The sequence below is a fragment of the Pieris rapae genome, chromosome 24 (genome assembly GCF_905147795.1).
Source record: "Pieris rapae chromosome 24, ilPieRapa1.1, whole genome shotgun sequence".
NCBI lineage: Eukaryota > Metazoa > Arthropoda > Insecta > Lepidoptera > Pieridae > Pieris > Pieris rapae.
In genome coordinates, this window is record NC_059532.1 from 1108403 (window position 1) to 1130483 (window position 22081).

Below are 22081 nucleotides of genomic sequence, written 5' to 3' on the forward strand. Positions count from 1 at the left end.
AAAAATTTAGTTTAATTTGTGTAGGGAACCTTCTTTAGGCGCGTGAATTTAATATTTTTTAGTTAAGAATATTGTACTGTATATTTATGTGATTACTCGTTAGTTTTTAAATTGTTCTAAGATATTTCGTCTTCTACGTTTTATTAAATTTCAATTGTCTTAATGATTCACTGTATTTTTATTGCAGCAGATTAGTACGTCACTGCGAGTGCAAGCATGGTTGGCTTCACAACATGGCGGCCGCATACCGTCTACGCATCACACAGTACGCGCAGTACATCGCTACAATAGAACGCTTCTATGTTCGTGTTCTACGTCCAAACATTCGTTCTGTACTCGTTTTACACTTCTAGATTTGTCTATGCTCTTGTCACCACAGATTAATACAACTTATGATTTCATTGTTTTTGTCGATTTATGATTTGTAACTAGGATTGAGTTTATTTAAAAAAATAGAATGTTTCAAAGTAGATTGGTTCACTTTACATAATATTGTTATATACTTATCGAAACGCCTTATCAGCGCATTTATGACAAATGACATAATTGTTTATATATCGTGTAGAGATCGTTCGGAAATGAAAAAAAGTAATTTTCGGGCTCCATCAGAGATAGTAATGCTGATGATTACTGTATAAATAGTAAAAGCTGAAAATCATACCACACCAACAATAAACGCATCCTAATTAATCAAATCATAGCAACTACGAAGCCCACACACAATCGAACTTTATCTGCGTTGGCTCTTAGTAAATAATATAATTTACAAACACATAATATTTATATATAGGACCCCAATAGCTTATCAATCCGTCTTTCGCAGTCTGTGGCTGAGAAGTCAGAAGGCAGCAAGCGTCCTCTTTCGTAGAAAGGGACATTTATAGTAGATCTGGTTGGCGTTTCCCGCCAAGCGACTACTCCGGGAAATTTCCTCATGATAGCGAAATGGAGATCGCTAACATACTATTAAATCATAAATTAATATTTCCCTAAGTAAGTTAAAATATACATCAAGCGAGTGTCATTAACAGTTGTATGATGTTGTCTGTGCGTATTGCCAAATTATTGCCTTGTAAAATTTTTGATGAACACCGTAATTTTAAAATGTTCTGAAATCTTGCGAATAACTTGGTCGTTGTTATTTGTAATATATAGTAATTATAAGAATTAGGATGTTCGTTGTATGTGGAGTTTTCTGAATAATAAAAACGTTCACAGACCGGTATTTTTAGATTAGTACATGAGTTGACTTGTCAAAAAATTTCGCGCGTTATTTTGCGATAGACAACGTTATGATAGTCTGTGTTAGTGAATTTAAAATTAAATCATACCCGTTTACATTCAAGCATTGGTTTTATAAAAAATGTAAATTATAAATCAACATTGCTGGCATTCGAAGCGTATTTTAGAATAGTCCTTGTTTAATTCCGAGAAACAGGGTATTTTTTTGAATATTGTCCAATTAAAATTTGTATGCGTTTTCAAATTTTCCGACTGTCAGCTTACATCCGACCTACCTCAGTGTCACCTATTTAAACTTGATTCCTACATTCATTACCGCTAAGACGCTAAAACTACAAAAAAATAACTATAAAGAAAAGAGTAATGAACCACAAACAATTGTAAAGCGAGTCACGTGATTTAAAAAAAAAGAAAAATCTGTTCCGTGTAATAAATGATCACAGATAATTTTGGTAATATGATAAAGATTGTCTGCCATCTCATTAAACTTTATCTCTTTTCATCACATTGTAAACACAATTGGATAGTAAGAGAAGAAAGAACACTTTAGCTACTATGGAATCAGGCTGGTTCATGTTTCATCTAATACGGTAATATGGATTTAAAATACTTATAAACAAATTATATTATAGCCCCAATGCCACTATTAGAAATGATATATTAATTTAAATGCAAAAATTTATAAGTATTTATTGGACGACGAAATCACTGGATCAGATATGTTTGTGGCACTTTTTTGGACTATAAATATGTTATATTTCCTCGATACAATGTTATGTTTTAAAGTTATATCTACTAAATTTATGTTCCTGTAAGTTAAGCTATTTTTGTAGAATTTCGTTGATATTTCTGCAAAGTTTATTGTAGTTTTGTAAGCATTTGAGTGAGATACATACATAGATTAGGGTGAGAGACAGAAACGAGACTTGGCGCGAACAACTCACGTATCTGACACACACGTATATGACATACGTAAGTATGACACCAAAACTGTGGTCAAAATGACTTGGGGTACATGTTCAGTCTCATTTCTGACTGTCCCCCTAAAGCCTAAAGCTTAATTTCCATAACACTTGTCAAGTTTACAACTACTTGAGCACTGTCAAAATGTTAACATGGCGAGTGATGGACAGATTCAACTTGAGAATAAAAAGGCGGTTGTAGTTTCGACAGATAAAGTATGTTAATATATGACACAATGTTATTTGACAGTTTGACGTCAGAATCGTCTTAAAATATAAAGGAGGTTGTAATTTCTAGTGTCTGAGATTTCTTTTTCAATTCTGCCAATGAAATCAATGCGTGTGCGTGTTCCAAAACATATCTTGTGTTAATATTCGTAAATGCAATTATTATCATATCATAATTATAAGTTTATTTATTTTAAGATTTCTCTTTAGTCGCTCCTCTAGCAATAAACGACAATTTTAGATTAGTCAAATGTACAATAATTTTACGTATAATAAGGCGTGTAATTTTTTATATTAGATTATAACGCCAATTTAAAAATTAATCAATACGTAAACATTTTGGAATGGTAAGGAGGTAAAGTTGGCGCGAATCTACGCAGACATCTGTGACATCTGTCAAAGATGCTAACAGTACACAGATTCAGCCAATACTTTTGGATAGGTGTGATTTTAGTCTACTAACGTGATAAGAATTGAGAATGACAAGACGCTTTTTCTTGTTTACGATTTGACCGGATAGATGGCGCGTCGCGTAGACTAGCATCAAAACTGCGCGAACCTCCGATTACAGTTCTTCAATCTCATTACACAAATTACACGTTTTATATTGAAATCTTTTGATTAGAAATATTTAGTAAACATGTTTTTTAGCTTTTGCTTTAGGTACCAGACCTTAAAATTAAGACTGAGAAAGAAGTATCTAAATTCTCGGTTTTTAGTGACCTCTAGGCCTAGTGATGTCTAGCGTTAGTTTCTTGTTACACTTTAAAATATAATGTTCAAAAATAGTATTTGAAAAATAAATTTAGAGTCCATTTCCCCGCTTAAAACACCAGATTACGTTGGTTAATCAGATGTTTATTGTTATTACGAAATTATATTTATACATGTCTACACAAGGTTTTGCGCTCGCTGCAAAAAATCATAAACACAATAGAAAAGGGGAATAGTGTAGTTAATAATATATATATATAGTTTATGTATTGTAAAGAAAATATTACACATCGTTTTGTTATTCATATGAAAAGTGGTGTGGAAATAAGGTCAATTTTATAAATACTGGCTACCTTTAAAAAAAAATTTGCAGCTGTCAATGTCATAGGTAAATGTTTCCTAAGCTGTGGACGGTATCAAAGTAATAAACTTTAATTATGTAATGAATAGGTTAAATATTTACATATTTTGGTATTTATATTAATATTGCTAATATTTTGTGATCTTTTTTTAGTTCATACGTTTATTTTCCCGCCATTTTTTATGTGAAAATAATTTAGACTTTAAAGTAAAATATTTGACGAGCTCCTTGTTATATAAAATAAGAATTCTTACTATTGCTATTTTAATAAGTTAAATAAATCCGAATTAACAAATAATAATTAATAATAAACGTCCACCAAATTGTAAATGCTTTACAGCAATTATTATAATAATAAACAATTTAAAATGTCATGATAAACTATGTATTCGAAGCGATATTAAGAATTCTTTAAGGTATAAATTTATAATTATTGTAAATATTGTGTCGCTGTGTTAATTGAACACGTCCACGTTAAATATAGTAAAAAATTTCTTCATGTTTATATGTGTTTTATTGGTTTTGTTTCCTGTGCGCCATCTTTATTTTGACGCATAGACAAGAGCAGAAATCTATTAAACTATCAGTGTCGGTGATTTTTCATATTTTTTTTAATTAGTGCGAGTAGGCTTCGTTACTGAATTTAACTGTTTCCTAATTCTTACTTTTTTGTGGCGGCTGCCTTATAATATAGGATTATAGTATCGATGAGCGCCGGATAAATAAAATGAACACGAGCCAACCCGCCAACCTGCCCCTTTACCTATATAAATATTTATTCAGATATTTTTTTATTAAAATATGTCAATTTTCGATTTAAAGCGAAACGAAGTATTACCACTTGATGTAGTCACATTAAAATATGTTTAGTTTATTATTGGTAAAATTACTGATTTTTTCTAGAAAATTTGTCTCATTTAAGTATTGTATATCCGTTAATGTTGATTCTCTGTTTAATCTACATTAAAATCTCTGAACCATAAGCTCCTGCTGACCACAAGCTGGCCACAATGGTCAGAGAAGTGTTGAAGACTTGTTTTTTTTTTATGTCACGAGGCAAATGGGCTGGGCTGGAGAAGACTCATCTGATGTTTCGCGATAAAGCCCCCCCTGGACATTGCTAGATTGCTTGTAAGTTCTAGTATTTGGTTCGCTGTTTCCTTGAAGCACCTTAATTTTTTTTTTGCCCATGGCGTAGGCTATAGTCTTTCGACCATACCGCCTAGTCTTTCGTAGAATTTTTCCATTAATATATATATTAGATTCATTATTGAAGGACTTATCTTTTATTTCATTTATTTAAGTCGAAATGGTTCGGAAATACTTCATTAGGCAGCTTGTTCCACATACTGATGGTGCGCGGCCTTAAAAAACGGTAATTTGTGGAACATCGATAATGAAACTTGGCTATTACAAACTTTAGGTTTTCTGTACTTACTAGGGGATATATTAAGGCCTACTAGGAATTTGCTACGAGATACACTGCCTGCTGCGCCCTTTATCCAACATTAATCTTCGAATATTTACAGGCACAGTTTCATGTTATATATATCAATGTTTGTCAGATGTCGATGAAGGCTAAAACGTCAATCTCTGACATCTCGTCACGTCCTACGTCAACCTAATGTGTATTTGTTTTCGTAAAGATTTGAATACTAATAAGAAATAATTCCTATTAAAGATTGTTTTTATAATGTCGAAAATAGCAAATGTTGTTGATGGTGAAGCTTCCGAATCAGATTCTGAAGTTGAAATTGAAATAGGTCGATCTCCTGTAAGGTTTATATTGTACTTGAATTTTTATTTCAAACTTGTGTTGTTACGGAATAAGTTTTGTTTCATATCTTATTAAATATTGATTTTATAGGATATATTACCGACGACCAAAGGTTTTGTAATATCTGGCGAAGCACCTGAATCTGATGATGGTATGACCAAACTCTTTGTAGATGTTGGGTACAATAATTTATATAATTCCTGTGATTATATACACCTTCATCTAAACAAATTAGATATGAAATTGTTACAGAATCAAAGCTTCCTTCACCATCCGCTAGAATTGAGGTTGACTCACCACTACATATATCTATGTATCCTCCAAAGTCACCGACTAAGATAATGTACAAATCTTTACTTCACCAAAAGTTATGTAAGTATCAATTCCATGTTATAATCTTGATTTTAAGTTAGAACTGATCTATGTAATTGGAAAAGTTAATAAAACAATCTATTAAATTTTATCAATCTTTCAACGAGGTTAAATACATTAACAAATATTTGTTACAGGGGAGAGTAATGTATCATTTCGGGCATCCCTTGAAGGCCTAGTTGGACAGACAACCGAGTTAGCAGTTGATAAACTTACCAAAGCAGACAAAACATTACTTAATGTCCAGGTAAATTACTATTTTACATGTTTCAAACTTTTATTTCATCACACAAACATAATATTGGCGAAGATATATGTAAAAAAGTTGCCTTTGATATCTTTATAAGTTAACCTTGTTTAGTTTCAAGCCAACTAGTATTTTTCATATATTTGACTTTTAAATTATTTGTATCAGTAGTTTCACACATGTAAATAGTATAAACATCATTTTCAGGAGAGCATGAGGGCAACAAACGCATCTCTAACATTAGCTAAAGCAAGATTAAAGCAAATACAAGCAGAGTTGGACAAAGTTAACTGCAGTAGTGCACTTCCTAATGTTAAAGCGAAATAGTGCCTTACTTATCAAAGATATATTTTTTATACATTCCCAAATATATATATATATATTTAATATTTTGTGAAAGTGCCTTTTGAGCAAGAATTTTTATATAAAACATATAATGTAAGATAGATAAGAATGTCTGGTTGTAACTGGCTCAGCATTTTGCTGCTGGAACGGAATCATTCTGCCAGAGACAACAACAGTTAGTAAAAAATTAACAGTATAAGGGCCTGTTTCACAATGTCCGGATAAGTTCCAAATAAGCTATTTGTTACTTATTGGTATGATAAATAGCAGTTTTGCATTTCACGACTGTCAGGTAGCGCTATACGTTATGAAATGCGAAGTATCTTATTTGGAACTTTTATCTTTCGAATAATTTATGTGTTGCATAGCTATTTGAAACTTTATCCATACATTGTGAAACAGGCCCTAAGTCTTGGAAGGATTGTATATAGTAAATAAAAAAATATAAGAATAATGTTTCTTTGTATGATTGCTACGCTAATAACATTACAAGGCTTTTTTTTAACTATAAAAAGACCATCTTAGTGTTTCATGTAGTTCTCACAATTATATTAAAATATCAGATTGGTATGTTGTAACCATAATTATGACTTGTTACTTAGCAACTGAACTGTAAATTAACTATATATTAACCATTCAATAAACAAAAGGTGTTCATGCCACATCTGTGTATTCAAAGGAATTTGTTACAATTTGAACAATTTAATTAATAATACTGTACTTAGATTTTCTATTAAATTGTATGTAAAATTGTTATATCGTTAAAATTTTAAGAATTATATTTGTTATGATGCGAAAATTTTTTTTTATTGCGCATTAACAAATAAAAATTTGCAGAACATTTTGAGGTCCGGGTCTCAGTTTCTTGTGCTTCTGAGTTTCATCATCATTTGTCAAGAGGCAAACAACACTGATTTTGTGGATTTAAGGCAAGCCGATTTCCTTCATACAAGCAAACATTATATAGAAAGGAGCTCTACCTCCTCAGCAATGAGTCATCACATAAATGAAATATTTATTAAGCTTTAGTATAAGTTTCAGCTCAAATAAAGCTATACCAAAAAAATATATATTTATTAAGTTTTCGTTTGAGTTTCAGCTCAAAGCTATAATTTTTTTTATTAAGCTTTCATTTGAGTTTCAGCAGCTCAAATAAAGCTATACAAAAAAAAAGAAATATTTATTAAGCATTCAGTTAAGTTTCAGTTCAAATAAAACTATACCAAAAAATTTAATATTTATTAAGCTCTCAATTTCAGCTCAGAAAACTAATATTTTAATTAAAAACTAAGAAATAAAACATTTTTTTGATACAACTCCATTTAATCCTTATTTTATTCGGAATCACTTGAATCCGACGCGGCCTCCTCCACATGAACATTAAACTTATATTCTTGATCAGCGCCCAAATACGCGTCAGACATGAAGTATAGTGTGTATGTGTGTGTTCCCGCACTCCCACACACAAAGTCTAGCCGAACATTGGCTGATCGACCGAGAGACACTCGTTTTATGGATAATAGTGTGTTTGACTTCGGGTCACCTATGACTACCCACCAGCCCTCCTCGCGTTTCTATAAAAAAAATATTTAAAATCAATCAGTCCTATTACACACATGTCAGTGCCTTATTGAGCCTTGACCATGCAGAGTTAAAAATAGCGAGAATTTTAAATCAACAAAACATTTTTACAAGTTCCCTTTAAATGTAATAATAATAGGCGTTTTATAAAACTTTTAAGAGTAAAAAAAACTAAAAAGGCCGGCAACGCACTCTCGAGTAATCTGGAATTGAGTGTCAATGGGCGATATCACTTATCAGATAAGCCTCCTAGCCGTTTGCTCCCTGTTCTATAATCTAAAGATAAAACCATTTATACACCGTCAACGCACTTGCGAGACCTCTGGCATTGAGTGTCCATGGGCAGTAGCATCAAGTAAGCCAAGTGCTATAAAAATATTGACACGTGACACAACGCTCAGGATTGGTCGATTCCACGATAACGTAATACGTTATATCACAAATAATAGACACTGACAGCTGTAATAAAACGTCAAAGCAAACAATAAATAATGTTTTTACCTGTGGGAAGAATGGCGCTATAACTGGTCCGATGACGTCATCCTCTCTCTCTAATGTCACTTCCACTATGATGGGTTTTCCCGCGCGAAGGCGTCTTTCATTTTGGACCTAATAAAAATAAGTTTAAGGTATCGTCATAACGTCTTATAATTCTATGAACGCCAGCTACAGGCACGAAAAAACATGACCCACTGTCACGTTCAGCTTGAGCCGAGCGTAACATGACTCATTGTCACGTTACGCCTGAGCCGAGCGTAACATGACTCGATGTCACGTTCCACCTGAGCGGCGATAGATGCAAGCGATCGGCCAATGCGAATGAGTATGAGAGAGCAGCAGTGTACAAGTTTAACATGAACTGTTTTGGTGGGCTGATCAATGCTAGAGAAATTGTGAAGTGCCTTATCCAATCAAAAACAAAACACACTAGGTAAATAACAATAAACATAAAAAATTTTTTTTTAAAAATGGGAGATAATTATGACATTTATTTTCAATTGTCATGCATTTTTGAAAAAAGATTTTGTAAGATAGAGTATTATGTATAATAAATAAATAAATTATTTAATTAAATTTACAAATGTTCTACACGTTATCACATAAATATATTTATTTGATGGACAAAAATATAAATCTCACCTGATAATTCAACTCGACGTTAGGATATCTGTTGCAGAATCTCGCAACGTCAGCCATTTCGCTCGCAGACAGCTGCAATAACTTCGCACGGGCGTTGTCTTCCAACTCCATAACATCAAACACCGTTTCCACGCCCTTTAATAAAATGACAAATCAAACTTTCCGGCCTTCCCTTTCCCCATGCCCACTTTGTCACTACGTCCCCTTTTATACCTCAAATCAAACTTTTTTACCTTTTCTTTCCACATGCCCACTTTGTCACTACGTCCCCTTTTATACCTCAAATCAAACTTTCTTACCTTTTCTTTCCCCATACCCACTTTGTCACTACGTCCCCTTTTATACCTCAAATCAAACTTTCTTACCTTTTCTTTCCCCATACCCACTTTGTCACTACGTCCCCTTTTATACCTCAAATCAAACTTTCTTACCTTTTCTTTCCCCATACCCACTTTGTCACTACGTCCCCTTTTATACCTCAAATCAAACTTTCTGGCCATCCCTTTCCCCATACCCAATTTGTCACTACGTCCCCTTTTATACCTCAAATCAAACTTTTTTACCTTTTATTTCTACATGCCCACTTTGTCACTACCTCCCCTTTTATACTTCATCTAAATATTCTTAAACTAATAAAAAAAGTGCGTGCAAACAATGTACACATGTGAGAAGTGAAACTTCTTTGTAAATTAAATTACTAATGTAAAAGCCCCAATAGATCATGTATCAGTATGTGATCACTCCATTTCTTTGTATATCTATTTATTTATGTATTTCGTAATCCTACAGCTAATATAATTACAAACAAATACACTGAAAATATAGCCAAAGATGGAATATATCATTTACTACAAAAAGGTTCAAAGATTTACAAAAGGGAACAAACAAACAAAATGTATTCAATACATTTAACTAAGTGGTACCTAATGTATATCTTTATCTATAATATAAATAAATAATAAATCTGCGTTTACTGCCCAAGACATTATGCGATGGAATTTCCATCTAAAGTTCTAATATATACTAAACGAGTACATAATCCAAATAGCGTGTACTCTTTCTCGATCTCCCTTTCTCACTCTCTCTAAGTCTATCTGTCTCACTTGCTCCATACTTTCGCTCCATGGCCATTTACTTCATGCTACATTCGCCCTTTCTCACTCTCTTTCAATCAGTCTCTACCGCCCTTTCCCTTTTCTTCGACAAAAACGCTGCACATCTTCGTGACGCTAATATTATTATTGCGTTTCATCCTTAAAAATTGAACCTCATGCGCCTAAAGAAGTTTCCTAAAAATTACACATTAGTCATACCTTCTCAGCACAGCGCTGGACAATGGCCGGTGTGAAATGGGGCAATTGCCTCAAATAGGAGTCCTTGGCCCACATCGCCTGGGTGACCATTTGGGCCAACTCCATGGCGGCCACCGCTGGGGACAACCAACCACTGCTCGACACCACATCTACGCACGCTTGGATAAGTCGAATGGCCTGTAATAATATTGGAAATATTACAATATTACAATATACTATTTTAGGAGCAAGTGATGATAAGAAGAGGTAAAACAGTGAACTAACGATTGGTTAATGAGAACTAACAAATATATAAGATAGAACGATTAACTTTTTTATTGAATGAATAAATCATAATTGGGTCAAGTAAATTAATAATTAAAGAATAATTTATTCATTAATTTCGACCTATTAAAAAATAGGTCGAAACTACTGAATAAATGAAGAAATAGAGGGGTTAATACCCTTGGGGTAAACGAAATAAGTGAATGATTTTTACCTAGGTGAAAACTGATGAATAAATGAAGAAATGAATTACACCTGGGTTAAAAGAATGAATGAATTATTGTTTCCTAGGTGAAAATGAATGAATAATATACCAGGGTAAACCAAATGAATTAATTAATAATTCTTACCTAGGTAGAAACTAATAAATAAATAACACCTGGGCCAAGCGAATAGATGGATGAATTAATGCTTCTTGAATGAACGAATCATTCATTTACTAGTTTTATCATACACCGCACTTGAGTGAAACAAATGAATAAATGAATTATTCATACTTAAGTCGAAACGCATGAACTAATATATAAATAAACCATAACAGGGTAAACGAAATAAATAAATAAAACCTTCTTACCTAGACGAAAACTAATGAATGAAGTAAATCTTATTTCGACGAACACCATTAATACTTACAATAAATAGTTTACAAAGTTTTACATTTTTTTTAATAGAACAGGGGGCAAACGGGCAGGAGGCTCACCTGATATTTAGTAACACCGCCGCCCATGGACACTCAACGCCATGGCTCGCGAGTGCGTTGCCAGCTTTTTAAAGACCCTAAGTCGAATTGGTTGGGAAATACTTCAGTGGGCAGCTGGTTCCACATTATTGTTAAGAATCAATACCTTGGTGATGACAGTGGCTGTATCGGCCTGCAGTTCAGCGGGCAACTGCATCCTCGAGAGATGAGCTTGCAGCAGGATGTGAGCTTTGACTTGGGGCTCGTTGTACTTGACCGTACCACTTGTGGTTGTCGGTTTGTGGGGCACTCTGTGAATACATTAATTACAGATATTGGTTGGCAACTGTCAAAGTCAAAGTAAAAAATCATTTTATAGGTAACACAATGTACAATTATGAACGTCAAAAAAGAAATATACATTTAGGGCCTGTTTCACAATGTCCAGTTAAGTTCCAAATAAGCTATTTGTTACTGATTGGTATGATAAATAGTATATTTGCGTTTCACGACTGTCAGATAGCGCTATACGTCATGAAATTCGAAGTATCTTATTTGAAACTTTTATCTTTCGAATAATTTATCTGTTGCATAGCTATTTGGCACTTTATCCATACATTGTGAAACAGGCCCTAAATTATTTTAATTTTAAATTTACTGCCAGTTCTCAAATCGAGGGCGTAGAAAGGAAGAGAAGAACTGGCAATAAATTCTCCTCCACTCTTTTTAATCGCCAAGTTTTTTTTACACAATGTTTGTAAGGAGCTGCAAGCAATACACCATGTTCCATATGACATCTTGAGTAATAAAGAATAATAAAATAAATTAAAAACAAAGATTTGTCCTCTATCAGCAGGAGACATGGTGAAATAGGAGCACGCACTTACATACTCGTGAGAACAACACGCAAATACGTAGTAGAAACAACTAATATCACCGCATACACGAATTCAAGTACGACCAGTCACCACAAGTAGCACCCGTTCACGAGTATGGCGCATGGCCAGCCATCGGCCCCCTCGCCATATTTTAGGGAGGGAGACTACCCGCATGGACACCGCCACAAGCAATGACATTTAAGCGAGCATGACGATCCTTGAAATGTGTATGGCTATGACTATCTGTGCCTTACACATCGTTGATTATTTAGGTATTAAGATGTTTCTTCACGATGTTTGCCTTCACCGTAGCAGCAAGAAATCACATTAAAAATGGTTGTTAGTAAAGTCGATGTACGGAGGGTAGTTTAAAGTGACTGGTCGATTTGTAGTACCCTCGGATTGAGAGTTCTAAAATGAAAGTGGTATATTTTTATAAAAGTACTAGCTGACCCGGCAAACGTTGTTTTGCCATGTATTTGTGCCAAAAATTAAAGTTTATAATTAACAAAAAAACATAAGGGATGATTGTAGAGGGCTGAAAATTTACGGTTGCATGTATTTTTGTATGGTGTATCGTAAACGAAACATTTTGTCTAAAAAATAAATAAAAAAAATTTACGGCTGGACCACCCTTAACATTTAGGGGGATGAAAAATAGATGTTGTTCGATTCTCAGACCTACCCAATACGCACACAAAATTTCATGAGAATCGGTCGAGCCGTTTCGGAGGAGTTCGGTTACTAACACCGTGACACAAGAATTTTATATATATAAGAAAATAGTTAATGGACAATCTGACCAATAAATTTGGGGGAAAGCCCGCCATTTCGCATGTCTGACTCCCAAGTTACGTGCACGTATATATACGCAGGGAACGTACAAGACCAGTTTTTGTTTGAAAGTTATATAGAATTAATAATTTATGAGGTGTGAACTCACTTGGCAGCCAAAGCCTTGATGATGTTCTCCTCCCGATGCCTGATGCACAGCTCGGAGTACTCCGCTGCTGACGAGATGATTTCCAGGAGACCACGGATCTTGGTTTTGGACGTCAGCGACAGACTGAACAGCTCTGTAATAGATTAAATTTATTTTAGTCAACATTTAAATATGAATCAGAATTAAGTATCATAAAAATTGGTTTGTCATTTTTGAGTGACCAAAGATCTATATTATTTTTGGACACTCACACTTTTATTTTATAATATATTAACAACATCGGTAGATTGATCGTCAAATTCTGTAATTCGTTGCTATTTCATTTCGTTTTTTGGGCAATCATGCAGAAGGATTACCCGATGTTATGATATAAGACCTAGAAGGCTCGAAAGTGCGTTACCAGCCTTTTAAGAATCAGTCTTGCCTTTTCTCCCCATATAACAGACCTTTTCATCCCATATAACAGACCTTTTCATTCCATAAAACAGGCCTTTTGTACCCATACAACAGGCCTTTTCTCCCCATACAACAGGCCTTTTCTCCCCATACAACAGGCCTTTTCTCCCCATACAACAGGCCTTTTCTCCCAATACAACAGGCCTTTTCTCCCAATACAACAGAGCTTTTCTCCACATATAAAATCTCTAAACCTGTCCCAAAACATCATAACTTTTCCAAGCTTTCTCTGCCACAACTTTACTTACCAATTGTGGTATAATTGATGTAATAGTAGGAAGCGATCATCCCCAAATTGAGAGGCTGAACGTCCATCTCATCTTCAATCGCTATGCATTTGGACTGCTCCAGGTCCGTTAGAGTCGTTTCCACCAACTCCGAGAGGTGGTCTGACAGGTGCCTGGAATTATGGAAAACCTTTATTTCTGTTACAACTTAACATTATGACACTATCAGGTTTGTATTCTAGGTAGGAATTAAGTATTTAGTCATTCTAGGGGGGTCTCCTTTCGACGTGGAAATGTTAGGGGGTAAAAAAAACATCACGTGATTACAGAATTAATTTGAGTGTATGACCAACCAGGATCCAGAAGATAAAACAAATTCCTAACGGATTCCTACAAAAAAATAATATGATGATCTTTGCTTACTTTTGCTGACAAGAGGGTGTGTGTGAGAGTGTGTGTCTGTCAGAGAGTGTGTGTGTGAGTGTATACACAAAAAACTTACCTATGAGTGACGCCTTGGAGGTTATAATAATTGGGATTTTGCGTGAGACGGCGGTAGAGGAAGGTCCACGTCAAATAGTCGACCGCGTCCTGTTTGTTCTCTATGGTCTTCGTTACGATCTCCGCGTTCATGTGGTCGTGTAGTCTATGGTCGAGGTGACTCTGGAATATTTGTCAAATTTAAAAAAAAAATAGTGCCATCGCTACTAACCTAAAAAATAAAGTCAATTGGTTTAGATAATTACAAACGTGGTCATAATCACAATTAATTAAGTTTTTTTAAATACAACGATAATATTCTCAAGACAAACTAAATGCCTGACAGAAACTTTTAAATTATTTATTCATTATACATTATTTAGATAATTATTTAATTATGGAAAATTTAAAAAAATCTAAATATATTTGGTCTAATTTAACTAATATATTGACCTTGAATAGAACGCGAAATAAAAAATTATCCTTGAATACAATTGAAAAAAGGTTTTAGTCAATTAATGCAATACAGTGAAAAAAGATTATTGTCATTGATGCAAAACAGTAAAAAAAGATTATTCTGATTGATGTAAGACATTGAAAAAAGATTATTGTCATTGATGAAAGACATTGAAAAAAGATTATTGTCATTGATGCAAGACAACGAAAACAGGTTATTGTCATTGTCAAAAAACAGTAAAATTTGTCATTGAATAAAATTGAAAAAAGATTTTTAGTCCTTGTACAATCTAAAAGCATTTATAGTCTTGAGCAACTAAATAACTGTCCACTCACCTCAAGCGGCAGACAATCGTTCAGCAGCTTGGTGAAGAAGCTCTTATGATGAGCAGCGCACATGAGCACGGCCACCGAGTGGTCGTCTTCTAGAGGTCGACAGGCGCGACCGAGCATTTGGAGAATCGTTGTTATTGGATATTGCTCGTAGCAGTGGAGTTTGCCGTTATATCTACAAAATATTAAGTTCATTAGGTTTGAACTTTTTTATTAATTTCATAATCGTTAAGCAGCGAACATATCTTAATATATATAAATCTCCTGTCACGATGTTTATCCAATGTCCGCGATGGACTCATAAACTACTTAACCGATTTTAAATGAAATTGGCACACCGTGAGCAGTCTGATCCAACTTAAGAGATAGGATAGCTTAGATCTTTAATTATAGTCGTATTTTTATTTTATAGCAAATATTTGTTTATTTGATACAATTCCAACAGATGGCGCTGTGTTAAAAGTACCAACGTTTCACATAAATTCTCCTACCGTTTCCCTTGAATAGTTTACTACTATGTAATATAACAAACACCTTAGCCACAGCAACGCTTGGCCGAGTCTGCTAGTATACAACAAAAACAAATACTTTTTTAAATTGCTTTAACGACACAACAACACTAAAGCTATTCCAGCATATATATTCTATATTGTTCAAATTTCATCACTTTATTAGTATGTAATTCGTACTTAAATATAATTTCCAAAAACCACAATTTATAAAAAAAATAAAAATACCGAGCAAAGCTCAGCCATCCAGGTACTAATGTATAATGGATGGAAACACATACATACAAATCGATGTATAATAAAAATACACTCACACATGCGTATCAGCCACAATGACAGTGTGCGCGTGCGCAGCGAATGCGAACGCCAGCTCCGCGGCAACCACGCACACCTGTATGGCCCCACACTCCACTAACTGCTGGACCACACGTCTGTCGTTACTCTCCACGCCCTCGTGGAGATACGCCACGCCCGCCGATACTGTCTCCTTTAACATCTGCAAAATAATGGCCCAGTTTATACTCAATGATTCTAACACCTGGAAAGACTCCAGGTGTTATAGCAAGACGTGACGACTCAAAGATTCTTCGAAAAATCTTTGGACCTGCAAAATAATGGCCCAGTTTATACTCAATGGCTCTAACACCTGGAAAGACTCCAGGTGTTATAGCAAGACGTGACGACTCGAAGATTCTTCAAAAAATCTTTGGACCTGTTTGCTGCCGGTGTTTGGGGTTTTCACAAAGAAGAACAATTCATAAAATGCAACTTGCTCAAGGTTGGAACGCACATCGAATGATGGACGACAGAACCCGAAGGTTCTGGACATCAGGACTGAAAAAGCTGAAGCGAATCCGGTAGATCAAGACTGAGCGGGATGAAATTTCCAGCTCGAAACAATAGGTCTTCGAAGTTGGACGCTACAAGTGGCGAAAGATTTGCAGAGGAAAAGGACCACAAATATGGCCATTGCTGATGAATAGGATGAACCGCAGTGGGCGCTTGAAAAGAGTTCATCATCACAAAAACTAGAAAGACCATGGAGTCTTCGAGATATAATAATAAATAAATCTGTCTTTGGTGATTTGACTCCCGTGCGTCCGGCTCGTACGTCAAAAACGTTCTGGATTCTGACATAGTCAAAGTCAAAGTTCTGACACTCACTCTAACTGCAACGTTTTGACACAACTATCTCTCTTCATAACAGCGTATACACAGTTTGACAGAAAGAGATGAAGAATCCTATTTATTTATTATTATTTTATAACACAGGGGGCAAACAGGCAAGAGTCTCACCTGATGTTAAGTGATACCGCCGCCCATGGACACTCTCACATGGCTCGCGAGTCCGTTGCCGGCCTTTAATCCTGTCTCAATATTTTTATCCAGGGAAAGTTTACTTAACTAATCTCTTTAAATAAGGTTATAAGATTATTATTTAGACAAAATTTAGCATTTAACCAATATTCAAAATCAACTCAATGCTGCAAAAACTTACCTTATCCTGCAATTTGGTCAAGAACGGCTGCACCAGATCAGACCGAGCGTGCAAGAACCTCCCAGGTCTACCAGCAGCCGCTGCCAAAGCCAACAAATCGGCAGCGAGAAGACGGGAATGTCTCCTAGAAGGCACGAACACCACTGCAGGCTTGGATCCCGCGTACCGCAGTATGCTGTTGTAAATTGGCTTCGTCATGGCTGCCAAACGAGATGGCGCATGGGAGATATTGAATCCCTGAAAACATTTTTTTTTTCAGACGATATCCATTCGTCCGTTTTTTAAAAACTGCTGCCGGCACCATGTGGAACCAGCTAGCTAGCAGCTAGCTAGAAGAGCTAGAAGACATTGACAAGTGTTGGTAGAGCGAGCTGGTATACTGTATCTGTCTCCGTCTATCGATAAAGAATTGGGAGCCAAAACTATATATTTCGGTCAGGATTTCTTAGTATTATAAAAAAAATCAGTGGTGCTACAATCTTTTAGGGTCTTGGCCTCAGATTTATGAATCTGTTTCATGATTAATTTTAAATCTAATAGGCAAGTAGGTGATCAGCCTCCAGTGCCTAACATCGTTGACTTTTTTGGGTCTAAGACATGTCGGTTTCCTCACGATGTTTTCCTTCACCGTTCGAGCAAATGTTATATGCGCACATAGACAGTCCATTGATGCACAGCCGGGGATCGAACCTATGACCTCAGGTATGAGAGTCGCACGCACTTATTATTTTTTTGTGGCCGCATGCTGTGGTCTCTGGCAGAATGACCAGCGCTGTGGAAAAATGTACTCCTCAGCATATTGCTGAGACAGTTACAGCCACACCACACACGCATTACTTAAAACATACCATTTTCTTTAAAAAAATCTGTTTTTTTTTTAATTTTTTTTTCTTTGATTATTGTTATTTTATATGTTTCTGTGTGAATTTTGTTAATAATAATGTTATGTCTATAAAGAAATACGTTTATTTTGAAACATTAGATCAAGGTATCACTTATTCCACGTCATTAAATTCGAACTTGTTGGCATCCCTACTCATCAGCAAAGAAGACAGAGGGTGTTGGTAGAGAAAAAGCCGGCGTAAAAAACTCTCAGTACTCTTTCTATAATATTGAAACAAACAAAGAACATTGCTATGGAACCTAGTCAAATCGCGACAGTATTCAAAAGATTTAAAAAAAAATGTAAACTTTATTAAAGAGAATTACAAATATTCTTAACTATGGTCGATGCTAGACCCTAATTCTACGGTGGTCGATATTAGACTGCTTATATTTTAATAAGCTCCTTACATCTGAAGTGCCTTACATCATCAAAAGCTTACAAAGTTAAACACTTGAAGTGTGAAACTACCTTGTTTTCCGAAATAAACAATTAAATAAATATAAAGTGCGAAGTAGTGCGTGTGTGTGCATAATTATTGAGTGTGCGTTTGTGTTTATGAATTCTCTATTGATTTATCACGAAAAAAAACTGTATTTTAATACATATTTGAGAAATACATGACTGATGCAATAGAAACTTTATACTCTAGAAATGTTGGCAATTACATTGGACGAAGTTCTCACCTGTATGTGCAGCTCCAGGGGCAAAGGCCTAACGCTGGGGTGGAAGTTGAATGTCGCGTTTGTGTTGCAGCCCAGCCATTGGGCCACATCCCTGGCGTCTGCCAGAGGAAGAGATAGAGCAACGATGCGTATTCCACGACCTATCATAATAATTTTTTTATTATAGAAGCTGTTTTATGTAATTCCTGAAAAGATTCCCAGGGGATCCGCAAACCCAGTAATTATGTATTAAGTAAAGCATGTTCATTCTTAAAAGGGCGGCAACGCACTTGCTAAACTTGACAATTTGAGAGTCTATGGGCGATTAAATTATTAAATTACATGAGCCCCGCTTGCCCATAGTTCTACAAAAAAAAACAATTCTTAAAAGGCCGAAAACGCACTTTCGATCCGTCTAGCAATGTGAATGTCTATTTTCACTTAACATTACATCAGCCCCGCTTGCCCATAGTTCTACAAAAAAACAATTCTTAAAAGGCCGACAACGCACTTTCGATCCCTCTAGCAATGTGCATATCTATTTTCACTTAACATTACATCAGGCCCGCTTGCCCTTAGTTCTACAAAAAAAAACTATTCTTAAAAGGCCGACAACGCACTTTCGATCCCTCTAGCAATGTGCATATCTATTTTCACTTAACATCAGATGAGCCTCGCTTGCCCACTGTTCTACAAAAAAAAAAATTTTTAAAGGCCGAAAACGCACTTGCGATCCCTATGTTACATATAAAAACAAACTATTTCGTATCATATATTTTCTAGTAATCTATAATATCCAAATTTATATTTCAAACTGTGCTCTGTGTGAATTCTAGTAATTTTATTATCTATGGTCCAAAATTCAAAAATTACCAATCTGTGAAGCGATATATCTCATTCGGGAGCAGACCACCTCCATGATGGGTCCCTCTTCCCCTCCCAACAGCTGCAGGGCGTCCACTATCAGCAGGGAAACGCTCTGGACCGATTTGCGGACTTTCCATCTGAAAAACGTAAAATATATGTCGTAACTTAATCAGACGTCACGAAGATGCAGCGTTTTTGTCAAAAAGGGAGATAGCGATTGAAATCGATTGAGAGAGAGAAAGGGAGAATATATGATCATCTATTGGGGCTTTTACCTTAGGTAGAATTAAATTACAAAGAATTTTAACTTCTGACGTGTTCTTTGTACGCACGCACGTTTATTTTTCTAAATTATCTATGGTTCTGTGATATAACGAGTGTCATAATTATTTCAATTCCTTAATTTAATAATGAAGCTATCAGTTATTTGTATTATTTATACGCTATTTCTCCAACGTATATAATATCTATTGCATATATATAAGCATCTATTGCATTTCCCCCCCCCCTCTCTCTCTCACTCTCTTGTCAGCAAAAGTAAGAAAATCTCTCAAAAATAATAAACATAAAATGGATTTATTTTTCAAGCATAGGTAATGTATCCAAAAGTAAATAATGACTGTTTACGTAATTAGAAAATAAGAAAATCAAATAAACTCCCCCTCCCCCTATACTGCTTACGTAATACTTGTACCCATAACTCGAATATATTAATAGAAAAAAAACCAACAATACCACAAATTGATTGCTCATTTGAAAGCGACGAAGACCAACAAACACTAGAAAGAATAGGTTGCCGACCCATTTATATATTTCCACTTACGATAGGACCTAAACCCAATATTTTCATAATAAACGATAATTTTTACTATAAGGTATACGTTTAAGAATCGTATTCTACAAAAAAAAAAAAACCTTACCGTCTCGAGAGAACGTCCCATTTATCAGCTGTGGTGATTATAATCTGTCCTTTGTTCAATAGTTTGTGATCTGTGGCCGTTTCACCTGTGAGCTGGACGACCTTTAAAAAAAAAATTAGAGCTGTCACAGCACGCCTGGCAGATGTGAAACATCGACATTATTTTGTAAAAGTAATAAGCAGAAAAGAACAGATTGTGATAGGAACTAAATATGTCATAATTATAAAATAAAATATTACGATTTTTTTCCAGATAACGATGACTATTTGTTGAATAAACATTATTTTCATTAAATATTTTTAATGTGAAATTTAAATGCAGTACATTTAGACTGTATATCATTTAGCGTGGCGACGCGTCGCCACGCCAGAAATCGGTTTTACGTGCGGCTATAGATGTTTCACATCAACATTAATTTTAGAAGTTAACAAAGCCGTGGTTTCAGCGTACGACTCGTATCCGAAGTCGTAGATTCGAGTACGTAGAAAAACATCGTGATGAATCTTGCCTTAGGCCCAAAAAAGTGGACGGCGTGTCACAGGCGGCTGATCACCTACTTGCCTATTACATATGAAACACAGAAATCTGAGGCTCAGATCTAAAAAGCTTGTAGCGTCACTGATTTACTTTATTTTTTTAACCAACCGATTTCAATTATTAAAGACCGGCAACGCACTCACGAGCCCTCAGGCATTAAGTGTTCATATGCGATGTTATCAATTAACATCAGACGAGCTTTCTGCCCGTTTTCCTTCTGTTCTATTAGTTTCCTTTCCTTAAAGGCCGCCAACACACTCGCGAGCCCTCTGCCATTGAGTGTCCATGGGCGGCGGTGTCACTTAACATCAGGTGAGCCTTCTCCCCGTTTGCCCCCTGTCCTATAAAAAAAAACAAAAAAAAAAACATCCATACCTTCAAATTGAACCTCGAGGCGAATTTATGATACCAATCAGCAAACACAATGTCCGCCAACGCATCTCTGAAAAGAAAAGTCGGTTTACTGACGATACTTGTACGTGACGTCATAAGAAAATACTGATGGAAAGGTTGCATTTTCCAAAAGAAAACTTTAATTTCATTTGTTTGTACTTTGTATGGATATGGAGGATGTAAATGGATTCTGCCTCTATGTCGCTCATTCCGCGCTCTCGCTTGCACTTCAAGTATTAAGTGGAACGCCTCAGAGCGAGGTAACGCCGCATGCGTTATGTTTTTTTGGCTCCATTTCCATCCTCAAAAAAACTCCTTCATTTGTGAAGAACTGGACATTTGGACCACACTGTGTACTTATATTTGACAGCTGATCATGACCGCTGTCAAATGTCAATCTTCATATAAAAAACGCTTTGACACTGTTGAAAATTAAGTTTGACTGACGGGCATAAGACTTATTAAAATAAGTACGAACTAGCATAGGAATCAAAGTTTTTTTTAAATAGAACAGTTGGCAAACGGGCAGAAGGCTCATCTGATGTTAAGTAATACCACCGCCCATGGACACTCAATTCCAGAGCGCTCGCGAGTGCGTTGCCGGCCTTTTAAAAACGGTTACTAATAGAACAGGAGGCAAACGGATAGTAGGCTCATCTGATGTTAAGTAATACCACCGGGCATGGACACTCAATTCCAGAGGGCTCGCGAGTGCGTTGCTGGCCTTTAAGGAAAGGAAACTAATAGAACAGGAGGCAAACGGATAGGAGGCTCATCTGATGTTAAATAATACTATCACCTATGGACAGTT

General features: G+C 35.4%; 3 protein-coding genes across 4 annotated transcripts in view; 2 read left to right on the forward strand and 1 right to left on the reverse strand.

Moving 5' to 3' along the window:
- LOC111001078 (Kv channel-interacting protein 1) overlaps nucleotides 1–4010 on the forward strand; it is a 37697-nt gene extending 33687 nt beyond the window's left edge. The window contains exon 7 of one of the 2 annotated variants that reach the window (XM_022270786.2): nucleotides 188–4010. The gene's annotated coding sequence lies outside the window, so the exon portion shown is untranslated. The remainder of the gene's footprint in view (nucleotides 1–187) is intronic. The other variant, XM_045633745.1, reaches the window with a different exon arrangement.
- Nucleotides 4011–5113: 1103 nt separating this feature from the next.
- Nucleotides 5114–6493, forward strand: LOC111001077. Its single transcript, XM_022270785.2, has 5 exons — nucleotides 5114–5281; nucleotides 5375–5435; nucleotides 5537–5656; nucleotides 5794–5903; nucleotides 6111–6493. Exons 1-5 carry the CDS (start codon nucleotides 5201–5203, stop codon nucleotides 6228–6230), a joined length of 492 nt encoding a protein of 163 aa, XP_022126477.1. The 5' UTR covers nucleotides 5114–5200; the 3' UTR covers nucleotides 6231–6493.
- A 1011-nt stretch (nucleotides 6494–7504) lies between these two features.
- Nucleotides 7505–22081, reverse strand: part of LOC110999091 (putative U5 small nuclear ribonucleoprotein 200 kDa helicase) — a 39864-nt gene continuing 25287 nt past the window's right edge. Inside the window, exons 29-43 of the mRNA XM_045633832.1 lie at nucleotides 21253–21319; nucleotides 20341–20441; nucleotides 19427–19557; nucleotides 18575–18714; nucleotides 17006–17242; nucleotides 15822–16003; nucleotides 15002–15173; nucleotides 14232–14392; nucleotides 13751–13902; nucleotides 13047–13179; nucleotides 11392–11536; nucleotides 10283–10459; nucleotides 8970–9104; nucleotides 8331–8438; nucleotides 7505–7822 (exon numbers count right to left, since the gene is read on the reverse strand). Coding sequence (XP_045489788.1) covers nucleotides 7583–7822; nucleotides 8331–8438; nucleotides 8970–9104; nucleotides 10283–10459; nucleotides 11392–11536; nucleotides 13047–13179; nucleotides 13751–13902; nucleotides 14232–14392; nucleotides 15002–15173; nucleotides 15822–16003; nucleotides 17006–17242; nucleotides 18575–18714; nucleotides 19427–19557; nucleotides 20341–20441; nucleotides 21253–21319 — 2281 coding nt within the window. The 3' untranslated portion in view covers nucleotides 7505–7582. The remainder of the gene's footprint in view (nucleotides 7823–8330; nucleotides 8439–8969; nucleotides 9105–10282; nucleotides 10460–11391; nucleotides 11537–13046; nucleotides 13180–13750; nucleotides 13903–14231; nucleotides 14393–15001; nucleotides 15174–15821; nucleotides 16004–17005; nucleotides 17243–18574; nucleotides 18715–19426; nucleotides 19558–20340; nucleotides 20442–21252; nucleotides 21320–22081) is intronic.